A 23,355-nucleotide genomic window follows, 5' to 3' on the forward strand; every position below is an offset into this window, starting at 1 on the left:
CCTTCAGGTGGACAATCATCTGAGCTGGGGGCATCTGCCCCAAGCTCTTAGGTGTCTGTCATCTTAATTCCTTCCTGTACTTCTTCCTGTACTTCTCTCTACTGTACTTCTCATTTTGTTAAACTAAGCCACAGATGTTCTACCCCTTTTTATGGTGTTGTGAGGGGATAGGAAAGCATACCTTTCTGGAAGTACACACCACACACACACACACAGAGAGAGAGAGAGAGAGAGAGAGAGAGAGAGAGAGAGAGAGAACCCTGTGGATGGTCTATTTAGCAGATGGAGTCCTGCATTGGCTGGTTAGAGTCCTGCTTGCATCATATCTCTATGCATTGGAACAGTGGGAGGCAGGCATCTCCATCTCTTCTTCTGGAAATAACCAAGAGCACATCCCTCTTTACACTAGAGGGCCACAAGTTCTAGCCTGTCCCTTGCTTTGATTCATAAAGTTTTACTGGCACACAGTCATACTGTTCATAGCTTATTTAGTGCTACCCAGCAGAACAGAATCAAAATAAGAGAGTTTGTAAGCTGAAAATGGTTACCCTCTGGCCCTTCAGAAAGTTTATGTTGAGCTTTGGCTCTAGGCTGTGCAGCTGAAAAAGTGGTAGATGTTTCAGACTGTCAGTGTGCAAAGAAATCATGGTGGGACAGCAGTCACCTTTTGAGATAGTCTAGTTGGGTTGTTGGGTTTCATCACATCACATCATATTTTAGAACACATGATGTAATGAGGTTTTGGTGCCACCACCTTGGTGATGGAAGATAGGCCCCCCTTCTTTCATCCTGTCAAAAGGCAGAGGGCCTTCATTCCACAGTTTGGGTTGGGGCGGTTTTGCAACTTGCTGAGAATAAGGCATTGGGAATACTGGAGCTATTCCTGTTGAAACTATGCTTTCCCGCTGGCTTCTTCCCATCCATAGGGGGATCACATGGCCTGACAGCCACTGCACATCAACATGCTGATGGATCCTCCACCACCCTTGAGTGGTGACAATCCCAGCACAGAGCTAAGGGTAAAGAAATTGTGCCTCCCCCTGCCCTTAACCTGACAAGAGTTGTATATCGTCAGTACTAGCCCTGAGTACTCAGGAAAAATGACAGAGAAAACCATGTTTGAGAAAGCTAACAATTCCAGACAGCTCTGGCTGGTCGCCTCAGTTTCAAAAAGCAAGGGATAAGGGTAACTTGGTTGATCCCCACACACATAATCCCTGGGATGAAGTGGGGTCTTCAGCGTTTCTTCGGGTCTCAGAGCACCCTCCAGGTGCTCTGCAGTCTGTGTGTATGCCAAGCTTGTGCCTCTCACACTCTCCTGGATCTCTCAGCAACATTTCCGCAGTAGCTCCTCAGGCTGGACAAGGAGCTTGTCCGCCCTGCCTGCTAGTAGAGAGACACAGCTCTAGCCCTCACTGGCCACCTACTTAAATGCTGATGTCAATGAATCCACTGCAAAGCCAAGGTCAGATCCACTCTAATAACACAAAGGACATATCTCTGGTGGCACCTCTTTACCCTTCTTACGATGTACAACAGAATAAAGGGAGTACAGGACAGGCCTGGATCCTCACAGTCACCTCCAAAAGCTAAAGTTTTGGCTAGAGTAGGATGTCATGTAACAAGATCAGACCAGTGGGGCCTGACTCTTTCTAAAAGCGACTTAATAACTGTCCTCTAACTGATTCAGAGACAACTCAGGAACTCCCACAGGATCATCTCTAACAAGCCCTTGACAAACTGACATCCCAGCCCCTAAGCAAGGTTCTCTTGAATGTTACCATCTTGCCTTCTACATGGGCTGTGCTTTGGGACTCTCCTCACCCAACAGGATGGTGTGGCCTCTCCATCAGCTTGCTCTCTCTGCTGCGCCCAAGTCAGAATGTATTAGCTATAAATGGCTGGTGCACACTGGCCAGGACCTCAGATCCAAACGCCCAGGGGGTTAGGACTAAAGTTCTGAAAGTTAGGAAGCGTCAGTACAGTAATTAACATATCACCTGGGTATACAACTTTCAACACACATTCCTAGGTACAACAGGAGAGAAGATGTATTCTCTGACTTGCTGGTGGGTACAAGAGGAGTTCCTGAGTTCTGTAGGGGTCTACATGACCCAGGCAAAGTTTTTACAAATTGTTTTTCAGGTACTTTTACATTGTAAGAGAAGAGAGTTCTTCCTCATAGAGAAGGACTTTCTTCTAGGGGCATCCAGGCGGGATTCTAGGCTTACTGAACAGATGAAATGAGGCTCTAAACTCTGAGATAAGGAATCTCAAAATAAGGCATTGGTTTGGCAAAGCCCAGCTCTGGGAGGAAGACTAGCTGTTGATTGGATAGACCTGTTTGCAAAGTCACATCTACTCTAAGCAGGGCAGAGAACAGATAAAGGTTGGGGATATTTTATGCCCTGTGCCTTGAAGCCAGTGGTGGTCTGGAACTTACAGTACACAGACTGTTCCACATCAAGAGAGGAAACTAGACTGAGGAAAGGAAAGTTGCATTTGTTTCCCTCTGAAATATCAATTCATAACCAGGATGACAGCTGCTTTTCTGGGCTCTAGGACACCACCACGTCCAGCAAAGATATGAGATTTATAATCAATTATGCTCAGTATGATGCTTGGGGACCAGAAGACAAGGAAGAGCCATCCCACCTGCTACCAAATCACAGCGGGCGGAGGCTTCTAGAAGAAATGTGACCAAACAAAATGTTGAAGTGACGCTCCCTGAAAATAGAGAGCCAGTGTCCAGAGTGAGGTTTGGAATTTTAGGGCATGAGGAGCTGTATCTTTGGCTGGGGAAACCACCAGGAAGCCTTCCTCCCTCACTGGTCCAAGTGTGTCCATACCTTTCAATACAGAGGGACAATGGCTTGCATCCCAGAGTCTGTGGCCTAAGGACTCACAAGTTGACTGAAGAGTTTTGTTTTGTTTTGTTTTGTTTTTGCATATACCATGAAAATATTAGGTGAACTCTGTGATATTTGGGGAGGGGATCAGGAACTCCTGCCAGCTCTGTATAAATCTCGGGAGACCAGCACCTCCCTTCCCCATGTTGCCTCCTCCGCCCACTGCCTGATGCAAAAGGACATCACTGGACAAGCTTCCTCAAGGCACGAAGCCTTTCTTCCATACTGATAGGAAGATGGGAAAATTAATGGGGGTAATGTGAGCTCATTTCAATAATAATGAGCTCATGCACATGCCAGGTTTTGATCTTTTCTGATTCGTGGATTCCTGGCAGGAACCATGGTCCTATGTAGGTAATTGAAAGAACTGAAAATAAACTTAAAAAAAAAAAAACAAAAAAAAACAAAAAACAAACCTCAAACAACAACAACAAAAATACTACTAATAATTATAAAACCACTCCAACCAAACTTAAAACAAATGAGAGAAAAAGACTTAAATATCATTCTCTTCAGAAGGAAGGGGGGATATTGGACAGACATAAATCCCTTCTCTTCTTCTTTTAAATATTGTTTTTAACAGCTTCAAGAGTAATGAATCGCACATGGCTAAAAATAGATCCGGGGTACTGGCTAATGGGACCGTGTGAATCATTCAGTATAAAGAACCATCAATATTTTTTTTTGAGCTGTCATAAATCCATTTAGTGATTTTTGACAATTCAAAAAGATATTTCTGACTGCTTGATCCACTTCTTAGTGAATTAGGGAATGACAGAAAAACAAAAAGAAATTTATCGACTTAGAAAAACAGCCTAGCTTCATGATTTCCGCTCTGTGCTGAAGGGATTGGGATGCGAGGTTTAGAAATGCTCCCTTGTGCCCACCGTTCCCTCCTTTCCTTTCCTCTTTTCCTTCCTTCTATGAAAGAAGGGGGTTGGGAGGGGGGGAAATCTCAGAAATTCATTCACAGAGTAGATGCTGAGTCCCATGCCGCTTGTCTCTAGTGGGCTTTCTGGGCTGGGAGGGCTCAAAGGGACCAATATATTGAGCTGCTTTTTTTTTTTTTTTTTCAGGCTAGACTCCGCATATGAACTGCCGGGTGCCAAGGACGTGCTGGTCATCGTCCCTGCCCATTCCAGTATCCACTTGATCCAACTCAGGACTGGGATTGTGCTTTGAAAGATCTGGAGTTACTATGGGGTAACAATTTCTTGAAGGAGGGAAAGGGGTGCTGATTTACAAGATCAGACAGGCATAAATTCAAGACAAGGTAGGGTCACCACACTGCTGACCAGACTTTACAATGCACGTTTCTTATCAGGACGACGGAGAGACAGGCTGGACGGACAGACACAGACAGAAGGCAACAACAGCAGAAGGCCAAAGTCACAGTAACTGCCATTTGATATGTCCCAGGTGAGTCACAGACACCGCAAAGCCATCTCCTTAAACTGGAGAGAGGACCCCTCGCCACACTGAGTTAATGTGATGATTTTTAGTATCCTCTAAGTCAATAAGAGGAGCTCAGGGAAGCAGATTTGGGTTGGAAAAGCAATGTGCGATTATCTTTAGCCATTTTTTTTTCTCTGAGTGAGTTAAAATACAGGGAAGTTTGCAAGTCGCCACATTGGTTTTTTTTTTTTTTTAATTTCTTAGGAGAATTTTCTTCCCTTCCTCAACTTATAGATGAGAAACGAGGGGAAAGTCCGCACTTTGAGGTACTGTCTCCTTCCCATGCCTTCTGTATAGGCATTGCACAGAAAGTTGGACCCCAAAAGTATGAATTTCAAAACAATGAAACTTGACTTTCATGATTGTCTACACTGTATAAACAGTGCTGGCTTTTTGTTTCTGTTTTTGTTTTTTTTTAAGGTTCAGTTTAAAATTTGCTAATGGGTACATAAACCCATTTTTGTTTTGTTTTGTTTAATGCACAATTTAGCAGTGATGTTTTGGGGGAAATGAACTGAAGGAAGAGGATTCTAAAACTTACCACACAAGTCTGGCCTCTTGATACATCCAGAATTTGCTGTGCTGCTTGCAAGCCCGTTAAAGGCTGCTAAGCCATCGGCGCTGTAGGCCCTGAGGACCGACAGCATGCTCATAGGTTTCTCCAAGCCTGGGGGACCCCGCTCTGGCTTTGGCAGCCCCGCCGAGGGGTCCTGGGGAGGAAGGAGGCCTGGACTGTGCCACTGTTCCTCTGACGCTTGGGCTAAAGGTGAGACCAGTCCCTGGATGGGCTGGGGGGCGCCCGGAGGCAGCAGGCTGTCACCACCCTCATTGCTGCCATCCTTGCTGAGAGCAGATAGTGGCTTGCTCATCATTTCTGGTTCGGTGTCAATCTCGTCCTCGTTGTTTTCTCCCTTAGAGGAGTCCATGTCCTCCGAGGAGGCGATATCTGAGAGGTCATCAGTAGTGTTTTTATTGGTGGTTTCCGGTATCAGAATAGGGGCGTCATCTTCTGGGAGGCTTTTCCCGTCGGGATTCTTGTTGGGGCCGGAGCCAGGGTGCCCTGAGCCGATGATAGTGGGGTAAGCGCCAAACTGTTTGTAGAAGTCAGACGGAAAGGTACAAAAGGCAGGGTCCATGTGGTTGGGCCACTGACCAGTCTTCTGCTCCCCTAGAGTCTCTTTGGCCGGTCCTTGGGCCATCTTCTCAGGGGCAGGGTCTAGAGCGCTGACAGTACTAGAAAGGGCCATCTCTTTGTTTGATTGTATGGAGGGCAGGGCAGAGACTTTGCTGGCCTCCCGCACCTGTTCTTTGCAGTTGGCTGTTACCCCTGTGGGGTGATCTTTGCGTTTTGCTTTGCCTAGGTGGTTGGCCTGGAGGTGAAGGGCCATAAGCTCCATAGACGAAGTGGTGAAAGCGCAGAACAAGCAGCCATGCCAGGCGATGCTGTCTTGCACGGTCACGGAGGAGCCCGGCAGAGCGGTGGCGTCTGGCCGCACAGACAAGTCCAGAGGCTCGTACTGAGATTTCTCAGACTTTCGCTGGGAGCTCTTCCCGCTGGCTTTCTCCTCTCCACCGTCCGAAGTGTGGGCTTTCACGGAATGGGCATCAGATGGGACTTTGTCCTTCGTGTCCTTTTTCTTCAAGGAGCTGAGGACAAAGCTGTCCATGAATGCTTGCAAGGACCCCTGGAAGTTCACACCGTTGCTCACGATATTTTGATATGCCCTTCCGATCTCTGAGAAGTGGGAGCTTTTGCAAGGAAGGTCAGAGCCTTTTAGGGCATCTGAAGACAGCTCTGAGGACATGCCAGTGGCCTGCCCTGAGGGATCTCCAGAGGAGAGCATGCCTGATGTCCACTGCTGAGAGGCAGGGCCACCTCTGAAGTCGATTCCAGGGAGACCCTTAAAAGCCCCCCGCAGGATGTCTGGCCTGATAAACACAGGCGCTCTGCTGGAGGCCTCGTCCTTGTGCTCTTGGTTCGGGGGCTGTCCTGACAGTGGCCCGGCTCCGTTCTGCCGCTCCCTATGGTGTCGCTCTAGGTGGTACTTCAGGGATGCCGACTGGGTGCCAGCATAGTCACAGTGAGGACACTTGTAGGGTTTCTCACCTGCAAGATATCGATGGAAGAGAAAAACCGAGTGTTTATCTCATTTTTGGAGTGCAGAACAAGGCTAGAAGGATCAACATTTGTTCTTTGAAACAAAGCAGCCCAAACTAATAATTAGCTAGAGAACGACTGTTTTTTAATAGAAGAATAATTTGTGCTCTTAAGCTTTTTTAATGATTTTGTACCATTGGGGACTATTGAGGGATGACATACCATCTACACACAATTAGCTATCTTTTTCTTTATCTAACATGTGAGAACGGCTGTAGATTTAAAGGCTATGATTATGAAAATTAAGCATAATAATTTCGACCACAGTGATCATTAAAAGTAGAAGTTTAAAGAGACGGAGTATGTAACAAATGAGTGGCTGCGAATATTTTGTGTATACAAGAGTGCTAGAATTTGTTTAAATTATACACATGGAAACCATTTTTAAACCTAAAAATTCTATGGCACTGTTACGCAAGACTGAAATGAATGATTTAAGCCTTGCTCCACAGTAAATCATGGATATAATTAGCAAATGGCATTCCGCACAAGCAATTCATCATTATTTGGAGGGCACCATTCCAGACGGGCTCTGGATCTACAGACCTACTGCATTGTCTCTAAATAAAGAACTATAAATACCGATTCTATAAAATATTAATATCATTACAGTGCACTGTGATGGCGGGATGTAAAGACATATTGTTAAGATGAAAAGCAGCCGATAAAACTTAAGAGAAAAAGGAGTAATAAAAAGGCACAGAGTATATTTAGTTTCTGGATCTGAAATTAACATTATCTACTGGTCTTTGTCAAGCCTAAAATTTGTACTAATGGCAATCCTGATGCTGAGGTAGAGCACTGTGTAATTTACCTGTAATGGGTGCTTTCTGGAAGACCAAAATAGCTTTAAAGTGTGTTTTGGAACATATAAGATTATTTTCATGAATTAAATATTTATTTGAATCCAACACCCAACTTCTATTGTTCTTTGTGTGATAGAGAGAGTCTCTTAACAGACAACTTACATGGAGGGTAAAGGAGGAGGTAAATGAATGTGGATTTAAACACATTCTAAGAATTTGCTAGCAATCCTAGGTCTTTTCTAGACTTGTACCCAGAAAGCTCTGGGGAAGACAGAGAATGCAATGATAGCTTTTAGCTTATAGTTCTCTGTAAAAATCTACAGTGGCTTCTCCTAAGAATCTCTCTCTCTCTCTCTCTCTGTCTCTCTTTCATATACACACACACACACACACACACACACGTAAGCCCAGCTTATTCTGTGTTCTACTGTCAAACATCTAGGAAAACTAGGCAAACCATGGTGGGGGAGTTCTCTGAAGACATTTCATTGCATCTAGTCTTGGGACCATCACACAGTGACTCCCCACCCTCAGTTCAGAGGGTGTCCAGGGGCTCATTTGGAACAGGTGCTGAGCAGGGGACACCACTGTGCCATCTGTGAACTGTGTGCTTGGCCGAAGAGACACTTCACCTGCCACATTCAAATGTGTACCAGGAGCTCGTAAGGCACAAGCAGCTGCGGCCTCCCCGGGGACTTCTGTGCCCTTTTGGTCTACCTTTTTCCCCACAGCTGTCTTGGTTACATCAAAACTGTAAGCATGGGGCTAGAGAGATGCCTCAGCAGTTAGAGAGCAGTGACTGCTCTCCCACGGTATCTGGGTTAGGTTCCCAGTGTCCGCATGGTGGCTTGCTGTCATTTATAACTCCAGTCCCAGGTGCTCCGGTGCTCTCTTCTGGCCTCTGTGGGCACTGCATGCAACGTGGTGCTCAGATACACGTGCAGGCAAACATACTCATATATGTAAAATAACAATAATCTTTAAAAAAAAATACTGTAGACATAAAGAGGCAGACTTTACAAAGACCATCTCCTACTTCGAGAGTCAGGTACCCCTGAAGCGCTGTTGTGTGGTAGAGCTTCCCTGAGAAACACCTCCAAGGAGAGAGCGTGGCATAGCTTTGCATGGAAGACAAGCTAGACCCTATAAGGTATATGGAGAGTCTGAAATAGAGACTGGGCACCCCATGCTTCTCGGTGCTCCACTGGACATGGGATCCTATCTTTGGATCTTGCCTGTGAGGTTTTAGGGCCTCATCCTTATTCTCAACTCACATCAAGTGTTACACTAAGCCTCAGAGACCCGTGTGTGTGTGTGTGTGTGTGTGTGTGTGTGTGCCTATCTAGAAATGTGCCGTTACATGAATGCATGCATGAATGATCACCCTGAACACCCTAGCTTGCCCTGGAACCTGAGTCAAGAAGTAAGGTTCACACCCCTTCCTTTACTCACTAATCTTGGGAAAGACATTACACATGCACAGTGCCACACACACAGCTAAGACAGCATCTCTAAACTTCAGAAGAGGCCCTGGCTTGCCCCAGTCCCAGGAAAGAGAAAGCGCTGCTGGAAACCAGAACGGGCCACTTAAGTGCTAGAGTCTCACTGGGCCTGAGACTAAAGAGCTTCCTCTTGGATTTCCTTTTCTTTTTGGTTTACTGTTATTACCTTTAAGTGCGCGTGCGTGAGTATATGTCCGCACACGCATGTGAGTGCAGCACCCTAGGAGGCCAGAGGCCTAGAATCCCCTGAAAATGGAATTCCAGACTGTGGTGAGCTGTCATGTGGAATCGAAAACCCAGGTCCTCTGAAATAGCAGCAAGCACTCTTAACCACTTGGCCATCTCTCTAACCCCTTCCTCTGGGATGCTCATGGGTTGTTTTGGCTGTACAGATTCAGAAAGCTCTCTGCCTGCCCGCCCTTGCCCCCTTATGGTGCTGTCTCTTGCTACTCTGTGCATCTCTATCATCTGACTGAGTCCTAAAGGGCTTTTGCTTTGGTGGGCACTTCCTGCCTCCCCACCAAGTAAGTACTTCAGAGTGAAGATGACAAAAACCTTATAGAAAAGAAGAAAGCCTCTTGATTTAAGTTTTGTTCATAGTTCCTAAGTGGTTTGAAAACCCTTAGCCCCAATCCTCTGATGTGCTGGTTTCTTTTCTGCTTCCTGGGCTTGCAGCGAGGACAGACCTAGGAGACGGCAGTGACGTGTCATGGGGAGGGCTTGAGAACCTTGGGCTTTATGTCCCCACTGGGCGCATCCCAGCTGTTCCCATCATTTCCCCAAAGGACGCATTTGGGCGTGCTCAGGAGGCAAACGTTGCACAACACTGGCCTGGATGAGGTTGGGTAAGAAATGACAAGGAAAACCATATCAGCAAGTTTAGCAGCTTGGAGGAATGGTAAAGGTCCCTTTTTCGTTTAGCCAGAAAACAAATGCTGAGTCCACCTATACTGAACTGCTTCACCGTCAAAGCAACTGCATCATTCTTCCAGCCTAGCACTCCGGGCTGGCGGTGATGAGACCCGGGCTGCAGACATGACCAGAATTCTACAAGAAGCCAGGCGGTGGGTTTGCCCGGTTTCTCCCAAGTCTGACTCTGTTGGAGACTTGAAAGGTCATTCCCTGTGCAGCTGGGTGGCACAGGTCAGCTGTTAGACCCTGTCAGCAGCTCTGTCTAGTTGAATGATTGGACACTTAAGCCAGAGAATGAGTCTAACTCTCCTCGGGGATCCCTCAGACTGCCCCAGGCTTTCCTGGGGGTTGAGCCCCCCAGTCACGTCCATGATGTTTGGGAGTCCTCAGTCCTTGATCTGCTTGTTGTAGCATCTACAAGGTTGAGTGCCTCCTGAGCAAGTCACAGGGACATAGGAAACAGTGTGTGTGTGTGTGTGTGTGTGTGTGTGTGTGTGTGTGTGTGTGTGTGAAGGCTTCTCGTGGGGACCAGTATCCACTCAAATTTAACTCCCCAAGAGAGCCTGAAACTCTGTTTTTCTAAGAGGATTCTCCTATCCAGATGCTCGCATATCTACCTTCATTTAAACAGTAGCACCTCACTTTAGAACTTCAGACACTCAGGGGGCCACGCCACTGTGGCTTAGAGAATGGGTCTAGAACAGGAAGCTAGTTCAAACTTGTGCCTTAGTACAAGGATGCCCAAGATTAGGTTGTCCACCCACTGCGGGGGAAAGGAAAGAGCATTAATGACCCTCTCACAATATTTTTAAAGGAATACAATGTAGGTACAATATATTTCTAGAAAAGAGAGTTCGGCTAGAAAAGACATCATACATACATACATACACACACATATATATTTAAATTAATCAATTCATCACTTTGGTGGATTAATGGACATATCAGAGACATCTTAAAATTCAGACAACTTCTCACCAGTATGTAGCATGAAATATGTATTCAATTTGGGGACCTTCCTGATAGCTTCCTCCTAATCATCAAACTGTGAGCTTTTAGAAATATGTGACCAGGTGGTAGCTTAATCACTTCTTTGTACTTATTTTTCTATGGTCATATTTAAATTTTTTTAATTCAAGGTCTCTCCATGTTGTCCGCACTGGCCTTGAACTCATGACATGCTGGCTTCATCCCCTCAGTGCTAGAATGACAGGTGTGCACAACTACACCCACAACAGTGATATCTTTTCTTTTTCTCAACAACTGCTTTGCACCTGGGAGTTCCAAAGGAACTCTTAGCTTCTGAACAATTTTAATATTATTCAGAGCAAGCTTCCAATAGCACCTCTCCAAAATAATAAACAAATAAACACATACATATTTGCAGGTTCGTAGTGCTTTCTTTGGAAGCCCCTTTTTATTCTTTCAAGAAGTTACTTGCGGGTCTGACTTTTTTTTTTTTTTTTTTTTTTTTTTGCTAAATATCTTAAAGCGTTTCCACTTTTAAATTGAGTAACGGAAGATTCTCCAGTATTGCAACCTCTTTCAGATATTTATTTAGTCTTCTTACATGTCTTTACTTAGTTAATACCAGGAGAGATAAATGCGGCGGTGCCTTTGCAGCGAAGCTTCAGTACATTAATATAAATTGTACACTAATTCCCCCAAAGCATACATACGTTGTAAACCTGAAGACTTTTCACACAGCTGCTTATTGCTAAACACTGCCTTGTCCAGAAGGGGACAATCTGTGTCTCTAATTGCTGTCACTGAAGCCGAGATTCATTATGTGACTTTCCCATTAAAATGTGAGCATTAATTTGTATAATGAAATATCACCCACTGCAGTGTTCATTAGCCATGCCCTACTGTATACGCCACATTGTTAGCTACCTAGAAACTGTAGTTAATTTCACTAATGGATATTTCCCTACTTAGTGTTTGCTGGAAAATTTATACTGTAACATTACCTCTTAAACTTTTAAGGAAATTTAAATTCAATCAATTATTTTCCACAAAAGTTTGGGATGTCATTAAAGGCAGGAAGAGCAGGCATGAGGGATGACAGAGGAACAAAATGGGCTTTTAGTTTGTCTTAGAGATAGAAAGACGGCATTTTAGTTCCAAACAAGGAGAGGGAGATGTCTCTCTCCTTTCGGAGATACTGTTTCTCTTTCCTATCAAGGCTCAGATGGCTGTTCTAGGGTGAAGGAAGACAGCAGACACTCCCCTGGTGGGGGAGGAGATAGAAAGAGCACACCCCTCTAATCCAACTTGTTCTGGGACAGGTGTTCAGGAAATGTTGTATGTGTGCGGTATGTTACATCAGCTCGCTAGCTCATGCAGCCAAAGGAAGATGAAGGCCACTGGCATCCATAGCAGGCGGGTGGGACTCAAGACGCCACTGGGAGGGGAGAGAGGTTTCCATCATGGCGTCCTGTGAGAAGATGATCATATCTACCAGAAGTTGTCTTGTCCTGCAACTTTTTCCAGAGCTTTGAGCCCCAGAAGAGCCTACAGTGGCCATTTCCCTGCCGCACACTTCCGTATGCTCACTGCATGGGTGGAGAAACTGAAGCGCATGGCTCAAGGAGGCCTGGGCTGCGTGCAATCTGAGTTAGGGGCAACGGAGAGGCTGAATGTATTGGACTTGCCAGTTAGGTTACTTGGAGGTGGCATCCACACCCCTGATGAGCACGGGCCACTTCCTGCTCTCCTGCAGGCTGTGGTGTAGACACACGCTATCAAAGAAATGCCATAGTAATTTCCTAAAGCAAGCATGAAATTCAAGCAGTGAGCAGTATCAATACAGATCAGTGAGCCAAGGGAGAGCTTCAAACTCTGGTAGCTCAAGAAAATAGCCCAGTTTAGCTTAGTGGCTTCAGGGTGAGAGCACTGAGTCCCTTGAGCCTCAGTTTCCCTTCCTGCAACAGGGTGGTGGAAGGAAACAGGTCGCCAGCATTCTGGGAGACTCAGTAGCGAAGTGGCGTGCAGAGCTTAGCCATACATACATGGGACGCTCAGAGAGTGTACCAGCTAGTAGCTGTCCTGCTGCACAGACAGCCCAGTAACCCAACAAGGTGACTCCCAGATGGCCCTCCTATTCCAGTAGACATAACACCCTTTGAGGGTCACAAGGGAGAGATCTCCCACTGTTGTTTGAGGTTCTGTGTGAAAGGGAAACCTCATGCCTCATGACAAAGGATGTTGCTGAGGGCAAGGGCAGGTCCTCCCTGTACCACCGCCAGCCAGTCTCAGCTGCTGTGTCACAGAAGCATCTCCCGGGGGGGGGGCAGCAGTGTTAGCAGGTGTGACCCAGAGACAGGAGCCTAGGCCGTCTGACCACATCCGAGGGCCTCTCCGTAGCCACCCAGGGCTTCCTCATGCCCGAGCATCCCTGGGAAGAGGTCCCTACTTAAGCATGAGGACCAGTGTGCACAGCGCATCACCACCAGATTAATAAACCACCCACATAATAATTTGAGAGGGGAAAGGAACTAATGAGATTTATTTTTAATTAGTTGCTGAACTTTAGGGCCTCCAAGTTTTCACAAGTGAGGTTGTTGATTACATTTCTCTGTAATGGTTGTTGCTGCGGCCACAGTGATTTGGTCTGGATCCACATGTAGGGAAGTCAGGAATGTGAAGCCTACTTGTTGGTCTGCAGCCCACAGAGCATGGGATGATGTGCCCATCACTCTCTGGGGTGGAAGGGACCGTTAGTGGCAAACCACACCTCAGCCTCTCAAGGACCCTTCGGCACCCACCTGCCTCCAGCACATGAAAAAGGTATACGTGACCCCTCTAGTAGCCCTCTGGAACCCACTTTCCCAAGTTGTGTTAGGGAAGGATGCATAAGAGAGAAGGAAGAGAGTCCATGTGCACATGGCCAGCAATAAGATGGTTAGTGGACCTCAGGGCATCCACGTCTCCTGTTGCACGTTAGGACTCAAGGCCAGCAGATGCATCAGCAACCACTAATGCTGCACGTTCTTTTGCCCAGGTGCTGGAATGCCCACATGTTTGGTTAAGGATTATTCTGGGTGTGTCCCTGACAGTTTCTGGATATTTAACCCGGACCCAGTAAAGAAATTGCTCTTTCTAGTGGGTGGGGGTCAATCCATTGAAGGAGGCCAAGAATTACTCTCTCTGCCTGTCTGTCTGTCTCTGAGCTGGAGTATCCATCTGTCTCCAGCATCTGAGTCAGACTCCAATGCGTGTGTACAATGTTGGCTCTCCTGAGTCTCTGGATAACCAACTGCAGATCTTGTGACATTCCAGACTCTGCAATAACATGTGCCAATTTTCTATTGATCACATGCACTGCACGCAGTACTGTATCCCTTAATGATGGAGACATGTTCTGACAGATACACCATCAGTCCACTTCATCTCCATGAGAACATCACGTGAGTGCACTTACACAGAACTGTTTGGTAATAGGCCCATCCCTTGATAGGTTCTCCGTGAAACCAAGAGACATGGGAGACACGAGGTCCACAGAACTGCTGTCTGTAATAGCTGAGGCTCAGTGGTAGAGCATTAGAGCTACCACGCATGAGTACCTAGCATGCATGAGTCCTAAGTTCAACCCCCACTACTAGGGGAAAAGAAAGCAGTCCTGATCCTGACTTCATATGCTACTGGTAGACAATGCAGTGAGTCAGTTTACACTTCCAGTGCCATTTAAAAAAAAAAAAAGTGCTCAGTGTTGTGATGTCCCTGGCTGACAGTAATTTCCAGGTCCCTTATAATCTTTTTTCCTTAGGCAAGGTCCCACAGTATAACTCAGGCTGGCCTGGAAGTTGGCTCACCTGAGACTCATGACAATGCCTCAGCCTCTCCACTATAACCAGCCACCATCACATGCCGCCACTCACAGAAAGCTAGTATGCAGTGGATGGCCATACAGATTTCTTCTGTTTGTCTTGAGAACTCTGTCTGAGTCATGCCCCTTCCTGCCTGTGCTGTCTGGCTCTGAATTCAAATCATAGCCCTTGAGCCATAGAAGGGAAATTGCCATCAAGTCTTAACCAGCCCAGGGTGATATACCCCAGAGAGGAAATACCCTGATTCCCCCTCCCCCCACTTTCGGTGTCAAGGATCCTGCATTACCAGGAGACAGACTAGGGGTCAAGAAGAATCTCTGGGGCTAGGTGAGTGATGCTAGGGACTCCAGAGAGCCTGACCGTACCTCTCACCAACCCCCACCACTCTGTCTGAAGCTGGGGTGGGGGTGGGCCATAGAAATGTCCTAGCTACCTGCAGGCTCTCCTCAGCCCCCAGATGTTCAGAGCCGTCTGAATGCTGCTTCTACTCAGCGCCTCTCTAATAAACAGGTGTTGGGAGAAGAAGAGCAGTAATTAAGTTAATGCAGTGGAGAAAAGAAAGGAAAATGGTTTTTATCAGTCGATGTCACACGATCAAGACTTCTAATAAAGATGGAGTGGGGTAGAAAAATACAGAGAATGGTCCCTTGTAGAGCCAAACCAATTAAACCGTATCCATTACGCTTTGGATTTTTAAATGCCCTCATATGCATCCCTTACAGGAGGACTTTAAGGAGGATTTGGAAGTGAATACTCTTCTTTCATGGCCTGCTGTCCTCCGGCCGGCCGTGCCATTTAAAAGCACGGACACCCAAGGGCAAAGCGAAAGGCAATTCACCCCAGTTCAACCACTTGAGCCCCACATGAAGTCATGTATTAACAGATAACTTGGGTTTGATTTTTTTTTCTTTAATTACGTGTGTCATCTAAGCTTTCACATTGCAGTGATGGGTGTTTACCTCAGTGATTTCTAACATGTAACACTTTCTCTTCTATTCAGACACACAAGTGTAAGCGCTTTTCAACTTCTTTGTTCTTAGATAAAAAGAAAATTGATCTTTATCTGGTTTCCATCCTGCTTTTTTTTTTTTTAAAGCCAGCAAATGCTGCTTCCGGGGGTGGGGTAGGAGAAATGTGATGTTTCCATGGCTTCTTTCATTTTCTCCCTATGGAGGAAGTTTCTGGAATGCTGCTGCTGCTGGCCCTGTCTTGCCTGTATCCAAGTCATAAACTTTAGAAGTCTGTGGTACAGAAGCCAGGGGAAAGAGACAGCTGTGTCTCGGGGTTAAAGCCCGCACCATCCGCCTGCTTCCATGACGTCCACCAGACTCACAGAGGTGGTAGTCCATGTCTCCTCGCCTGACAACAGGTGGGGACAGACCCTGGAGGCCACGCTCATCTCCACATTTCCCGGCACCAGGAGCCCTTGCTTTCTGACACCCCTCCGTGCAAACTGTATCCTCCACCCTCAGGAACCCACCTCTCCCCAGCAAACCAGCCCAGGGCTGTATGTTCAAGACAACTAAAGTCCGTCACAAGCTAGTCCTGGTCTGGTGTCCATTCCCTGAGGCACGGTGGGCCAGCAGTGGGGCCCCACAGAGAGCTTTCATATCTTGAAAATCCCAAACCACCACCACAATTTAAGGGGTGTCCTCCAACCTGGGGAGGAAGACGAATATCTTGATATAACTTGAGAAAGCAGGGTGTCTGAGGTAACTCCCAAGAAGCCCGGCTACTTCCCCTAATGAACATCCTACTTCATGTATTCAAGAATTTTTTTTTCCCCCGAGAGCCAGGCTCTGTTGCCTTCCTTGGGACACTGCTGGATAGACAGACAGTAGCCTCTGCTCTCCTGGAACTCAAGGAGAGAGACAATTACAAAATGCAAATGCTTGAGTATGCCAGATGGGGTGGGAGCTGTGGAGAAAAGCAAATCAAAGAAAGGAAGGGAAGTTGAGCAAGAAGCAGGAGATGCAGTGATCAAAGCTCAGTGGCCTCCTCTTCTCTTCGGGAAGGCTAGTCCCCAGGAATGGAGTGCTTGTAGCCATGCTATGGTGTCTGATGGACACTCACGTCTCCTAAACAAGGGATGGCATTCCCTATGGCCTTGACGCTTCCATGCCATGTTATGTAGAGCAGGAGTACAAATACTCCAGCATTTGTTCTGTCATCAAGCCTCTCATGTAAATTCAGCGTGTCCCTATAGCTAGGGAGATGGCTCAGCCAGTAAATGCACTTGCTGCCAAGTCTGAGTTCAATTCCTGAGAACCACATGGTTCTCAGGACCAACTCCAGTAAGTTGTCCTCTGACTTCCTGCCACATGCATCCTGTGGTGTGCACATGAATGCACACACACACACACACAGAGAGAGAGAGAGAGAGAGAGAGAGAGAGAGAGAGAGAGGTGAACACAAGAAAAAGAATTTCAGCATGCCTCCCACATGTGTGTAAGATATTCTTGGAGGGACAAATGGCCACCCTACAAAGTCTGAGTTTCTGCAAAACAAGGCTCTTCCTCAACATGTTCCACTCATGACCAAAATCAAGCAGGGGGTATAAGCATCGTTGATAGGGAAAGTGAGAGGTAGCCTCCTATTCCCGAGCTAAGTCCCCGGAAGCACCGGGAAGGGGAACATTTGAGGTGAAGGTCCTACAGCAGGGACAGGCATGCCACACTGCAGAGACAGGGAAGCAACAAAGACTCTGAGAATGGGGAGCAGTGAAAGATGGGCTCAGGAGTGAAGCAGGTCAGCAGATCTGATTGCAGCAAGGGCGTTTGGGGACACCAATGGGACACACAGCACGGTCTTAAAAGGCCCCTCCATTACGGTTTGGCTGTGACTGTCCCCTACAGTCTCGGGCGTTTGAACACTTGATCCCCACCTGATGGTCTTGTTCTGGAATGAATTGCAGAACCTTTGGGACGCAGGGCTTGGCTGGCTGATATGGGGATGGACCTGGCTGGAGCACTCTGCTTCTTGCCTGCTGCGGTGGGGGGGGGAGCTCTCCCAACCTCCACAGAATTGTCAAGTAGCGTGACTTCCATTCCAGCAGAGGCTTTGCCCTCTGAACCAGAAGCCAAATCAAGCCTCTCCTCCTTTATGTTTATTCTGTCTTGGCAACGAGGAAAGCAACTAGCATGTGACCTTAGATGACCCCCGAGAAACATGCTCCAAGTCTGGTGGGACCATGCTCACTGCACCCCAGCTGCTCGTGACGAAGTAGCCACCCCTATATTCAGGGTCCCTTGTGGTGCCAGATTTGGGGCATCAGTTAAGAAACCAGTTGGGGGGGGGGGGGTGGGCTCCTCATCTTTTAGATACACACAAGACTCGAATGCGCTTGCTGTTTCTGCCCATCCATGAGCAGAGTTATTGATTCTGTGGGAAATAGAACACAATTATTTTTGAAAATAGATGGCATATTTGTCTATCTTCTGCAGCAGCTCATACTCCAATAGATAAAGTGTCAGGAGAAAAATCAAAGAAAATGGAGGTGTCCATGACTCAGATAGATTTTTTTTTTATATTGGCAATACACAAACAACTAGCAGGAAGGCTAAAAAGAACATTAAAAATGCTGAAGAACAAGTCAGAGATCTAAAAGATGGCCTTGGTGCAAGAAACTAGTGATGTAGGCAAGAGAGATGGCAGAGTGGTCCAGTGGCCATTTTTCTCTGTGTGACTGAGAATGTCTCTAGGTTTCTCCTGGGGCAACACCATGGTGGGCTACCTAACCTCCACACCAGGCAGGAGGACATCTCTACCAGGCCCAAGAATGGGCCTGGAATTCATTCTGGGCCAGAGGCCACTCTGTCTGGTCACTTGGGGAGTCTTCTTACAATGGTTGGTCTACTTTTATTTTGCCACTGACCCCACGGAAAGTGTGGGGCCATCTGACCATGAACGGAATCCACAAGCCAGAGTAAAGGACTTCTTTCTTGACACTGCTTTACTCTACCTGAGTGACGCACAGTGTTGGTGATTCCCACAGCTGTGGACCTGGGCCAGAAACCTCAGCTCTAAGGGGTATCCTCCAGACACCCCGACACACCTTGATCTCTCTCACCTGTGTGTATCCTCAGGTGGACCTTGAGGTGATGGGAAGTCCGGAAAGTCTTCCCACAGTACGGGCAGTCCTTCATGGCCGAGCCCAGGTTTCTGTCCCGAAGCAGCGCCTGCTGCTGGACGCCAGCGGCTCTCCCGGCCTCCTCGCCGATGTCTGCAGCGGATGAGAAACATTCTCACATCACTTCAGCACATGTCAGAAGTTGTTCACACCAAAACTGCTAACACCACACAAAGTTAAACATGTCAATACTACACCTGTCTATTTCATTCTTTGAATCTGACAGAATGCTGACAATTCATGTATTTTCTTGTTATTCTCTTAAATTATTTCATCTTTCCTATCATCATTTTAAGCAGCATATGGTACCTTTATATTGAACTGAATTAAACAAGGGAAGAAACAGCTGTGTCAGCAGCTGGTTTGATTTCTTCTTTTTGCTTGGTTCCTATTAAATATTTTTTTTTCTAAAAGTTTAAAAATGTGGGCACCGGTGGAATTCGATTAATTTGTAATATAGGCTAGCTGGAAAAGTTCACTCTGGGATCGAAATCACATTCTCAGCTTAGCCATTAACAACGGAAGGGAGGGGAGTGTCTCGGCTGACTCCCCGAGACAAGCAGACACACAGCTATTTTGGGACAGGAAAGAAAATTATCCCAAACCGATCCCTGCTTCCTTGTAGAGTTGTACCCATCCCTGACTGGTGGAACTGCATGAAAGGGAGAAGCAAAAGGATGGAAATGCAGTTCCACAATTAGCCCATGATAAACACGCAGTGACACATTCAAAGTCGTGTGCAGAAGCTCAGCTTCCAAACTCCCATAAACTCTGAGCGCTGCATTTAAATCTCCGTGCCGTGACTTGAGAAGTCCCCCCGTAAAGTATCAATACAAATTTTCCATTCTGCTGTTATTTGTTATGTAGCCCAAACCGTTAGAAAGTGGAATAAAATTTACATACGGCTGCCTTTTGCACAGAAATGATAGGACATAATAGTAAATAAGACTGAAAATATCTAGTGTTTTGGGGTTTGGTATTACAGTACCCGGGCATGGCATCATTGCCACAAAGGCGACATCTACAGAGTGGGACAGACCTTGAGCGTCTGTGATTTTGAGAAGGGGAGGCAAGAGACCCTCTCTAGACTCACTTCTCCCCAAGTCTCTGGCCTCCCCTCAGGCTGTCCCACAGAGCAGAGGCTGAAGCCAAGCCCCCAGTCCCAAGCTCCTGAGGGTAGAAAGGCCCCTGCCATGGCTTCCAGCCCACCCTCTAGGCCTTGTGGTAAATCCCACTATGAGAACAAGGGAACCTTCTGAGATAACGAGCAGATCTGTGAGTTCTGCTGAGCTGAGAATAAATAAGATTTGTACCTTCCAAGCGATGGAAAATGCAAATGGCTTTTATTCTGCAACATCCGTTGCTGGTGTTCTCTGCTAACGGCCGAAAGGGACAGACTTATGGACCATGAACGAGATGAAGGCAAACACATTTAATTCTTATTTGGATGTTGGCTCCCGGCGACTGTGAAAGCGCCCTGGCTTGGAACGTCCTTTCTGCATTTGGACCATATGTGAGCAGATCACCACCCCAGAAAAGTACATTGAAGGCCTCCTTCTAATCCGATTCTCTCCAACTCTCTCTGTCACTGTTGGAAGACCCATTTGGAGTGTACAATTACTCGGAGGGCTTTTTTTTTTCTCTAATTTTTACAAATGGGAGGATTAGGTTTATCTGTATCCAGAACTCTTACCCAAAGCCTGTCACCACACTGAACACCAGATTTATAGACATTCCAACAAACACAAGAAGTACCCAAAGATGACTTATGGGTAAGGATGAAAAGCTCAGATAGTGTGGCAAATCTGGGTCACTCAGGCCTCACAGGATGTCTCCTGTGGGTCCTTCACGAACTGCAGGGTGAGTCTACCCAGGATTTTCCTTTTGCTATGGTGCAGAGGGAACCCGGGGCCCTGTGTATGCTAGGTAACCACACCCCGGCTCCTGCTTTCTCTTTTGTTGATTTAAAGATTTCTTTTTGGTTTTTTGATTATATGTATTGTGTGCCTGTACGTACATGTGCGTAAAGGGACCCATAAAGATCAGAAGAGAGCTGGAGTGGGCTGCTGGACGTGGGTGCTGGGAACCAAACTCAGTCCTATGCCAGAGCAGTGTATCGTTTTATCTGCTGATCCACATCTCCAAATCTGTTTTATTTGTTGTTACTGTTTTCCTTCCATTTGTCCTTTCTTTTTTTTTTTCTCTCTTTTTTCTTTTGAGACAGAATTCTACCATGTGTGGCCTTGAACTCATAATCCTCCTTCCTCAGCCTTCTGAGTAATGGGAGGACAGGCCTTGAACTCATAATCCTCCTTCCTCAGCCCTCTGAGTAATGGGAGGACAGGCCTGAACTGCTGCATGACCTCCACCAGAATTTGAACAGCTCAAATATCACCTCCCTGCACCTTCACCTCCCCTAATCTGTAACATCTGCCCATCTGAAATCACCCATGCTTCCTTTTCCTAGGACCTTCAGATCAGTTTAAGAAATGATGAGCTGGATTAAAACTTTGCCAAGTGCTAACTAGAGACAAAACAAGACACCTGATTTAAGTCAGGAGGCCAACAGCCACCTTTTGAAATTATAAGCAGGACTTGAAGGTCAGGCTGGAGTCGAGGAGGCACAGACCTCTGAAGGTAGATTCCTGCAAGCCCTCTTGTCCTATGGCTCACCCTAGCAGCCTCTTCCAGCATGGTCCCATGTGTGAAAGACCAGCCTGGCAGTCGTGGGATAAAAGCTGTGCACATGGTAAGGAAGGACCTATTTCTCCTGAAGCTTCTGGTGTGGACTTCCTCAGAATATTCTAGATAAATATGGAGAGAGCAACACAAGGCTCTTGAAGGCTTTACAGAAGTTGAGATGACCTGTGCCTCGCTATATGTCACTCTAAGTGATGGCCCGTATCTGTTTCTCTTTTATCTTTCTATCGTGGGTATGTGTGGTCCAATAAAAGGAATAAATTTCTAAGATAAACAGCTTTCTTTGCAGATTTAAGAGTTTAATTTTCACTTTACGCAGAAACAGTTTTCTCTGGGAGGGCCAGCGGGGCTATGGCGTTTACTCTTAGACTAATCCTTCTAGAAAAACAAACTCTGAGCCACAATGAAGAGGAATGGTGGGTGGTCCCAGGAAGTGTCCACAGAGGCGGGAAGCCAAGTGCAAGGAAGTCTGGGAATGCTCTGCAATCTCTGCCCAATGCACACACATGGGGCCTTGTGGAGAAATACAGTCCAAACTGGTACTGGGTTGGGTGCTAGTGAGCACATATACACTAAACTGCATTCAACCCCAAGAACCCAGATTTTAGAAGACATGTGGCTCCTGATATCCCCTCTGCTCAGAATATGGAAGTGCCCCTCTGCCTCATTGCTGGGTCCTGTCACTGCTCCTGCCAACTCTCCCCACGCTCCATCACTGCATGAAGGGCAGTGTGTGGCTGCCGACCTCTGAAAGCTGTCACTCCAGAAGCATGACAGAATTGCCTCTGTGGTCATCTGTCAAATGGTTAGTGAGTTTTCAAATGGTTAACATTAAAAAAAAAAGATTTTTAAAATTACATTTATGTATTTATTTTGTAACGAGTATGTGCCCAAAGCATGCCTGTGATGGTTAGAGCACAATACTGATGATGTAGTTTCTCCCTTCCACCTTGAGGGCCACTGGTATCAAGATCAGGCTGCCAGGCTCTGTGACAAGCACCTTGACCCACTCATCATCTCGATGGCCCTCGTCCTTTATTTCCCTCTCCCTCAACTTCCAGAACTTCTATTCCCTCCTATAAAACACTTTCTCCAAGACAACAAGAAGACAGGCTTGAATTTGCCACCTGGCCCTCCATAATTCGAGGAGGGACAGCCCTGCCTGCTCCCTAACACAACAGCACACCCCTGTTCAGGTTGCATTCTGATGCCATGTATCCAAGAAACTGGTCTGTGAACTCTGTGGTTCATGTGATGCTGCCTTTCTTCATGTCTTTGCCCACACATACCAGGACTTTCAGATCTTTCCTGAGGCAAAACAGAGAGCAACAACAACAAAACTAACACCTTGGAGTATGTCCAGAGGAATGCAGAGTTCCTCTTCAAAACTTAACACCTTCCTTTACGTTCAAAGCTTTAAAGTTAAAAAGCTCTAACAAAGCAATGATAACGCGGGCTGGAGTGATGACTCAGCTGTTAAGAGCACTTATTGCTCTTGCAGAGAATAAGCTCTTGAGTTCAGTTCCCAGCACCCACATCAGACAGCTCATGCCCAGCTGTAACTCCAGCTCTAGGGGATCTAATGCCCTCTTCCGGCCTCCACAGACAACACACACACACACACACACACACACACACACACACACACACACGGCTTACATTCACACAAACACTCCTATAAATTAAATAAAATCTAAAATATTAAGCAATGATCATGTAGTAAAGAGCCTACAGAAGGAAAGTGAGCTTTCTATTTCTGAAAAAAATTTAAAAAATTAATGTATGCAACAAAAGTGGTAGCATGACTATAAGTTTTTCCACAGAGCTCCTGAAACACAGAACTCTTGCAATGGGTCAGAATTAACTTGCTTCTCTAATGTTTTATTAAAGATTACTGATGGCCATATATAGTCATGTTCAACAGCTAAGCAAAATATGGATGGGTAAAAACATGT

At 46.4% G+C, this 23,355-nt stretch overlaps 1 protein-coding gene across 7 annotated transcripts in view; it reads right to left on the reverse strand.

Moving 5' to 3' along the window:
* Window positions 1-23,355, reverse strand: part of Znf536 (zinc finger protein 536) — a 443,673-nt gene that overhangs the window by 152,514 nt on the left and 267,804 nt on the right. For all 7 annotated transcript variants that reach the window (XM_060366731.1, XM_060366728.1, XM_060366732.1 and 4 more), the window contains 2 exons: window positions 18,641-18,793; window positions 4,906-6,471 (listed from right to left, as the gene is read on the reverse strand). In XM_060366731.1, coding sequence (XP_060222714.1) covers window positions 4,906-6,471; window positions 18,641-18,793 — 1,719 coding nt within the window. The remainder of the gene's footprint in view (window positions 1-4,905; window positions 6,472-18,640; window positions 18,794-23,355) is intronic.

Source organism: Meriones unguiculatus, chromosome 14 (assembly GCF_030254825.1).
Source record: "Meriones unguiculatus strain TT.TT164.6M chromosome 14, Bangor_MerUng_6.1, whole genome shotgun sequence".
Lineage (NCBI taxonomy): Eukaryota > Metazoa > Chordata > Mammalia > Rodentia > Muridae > Meriones > Meriones unguiculatus.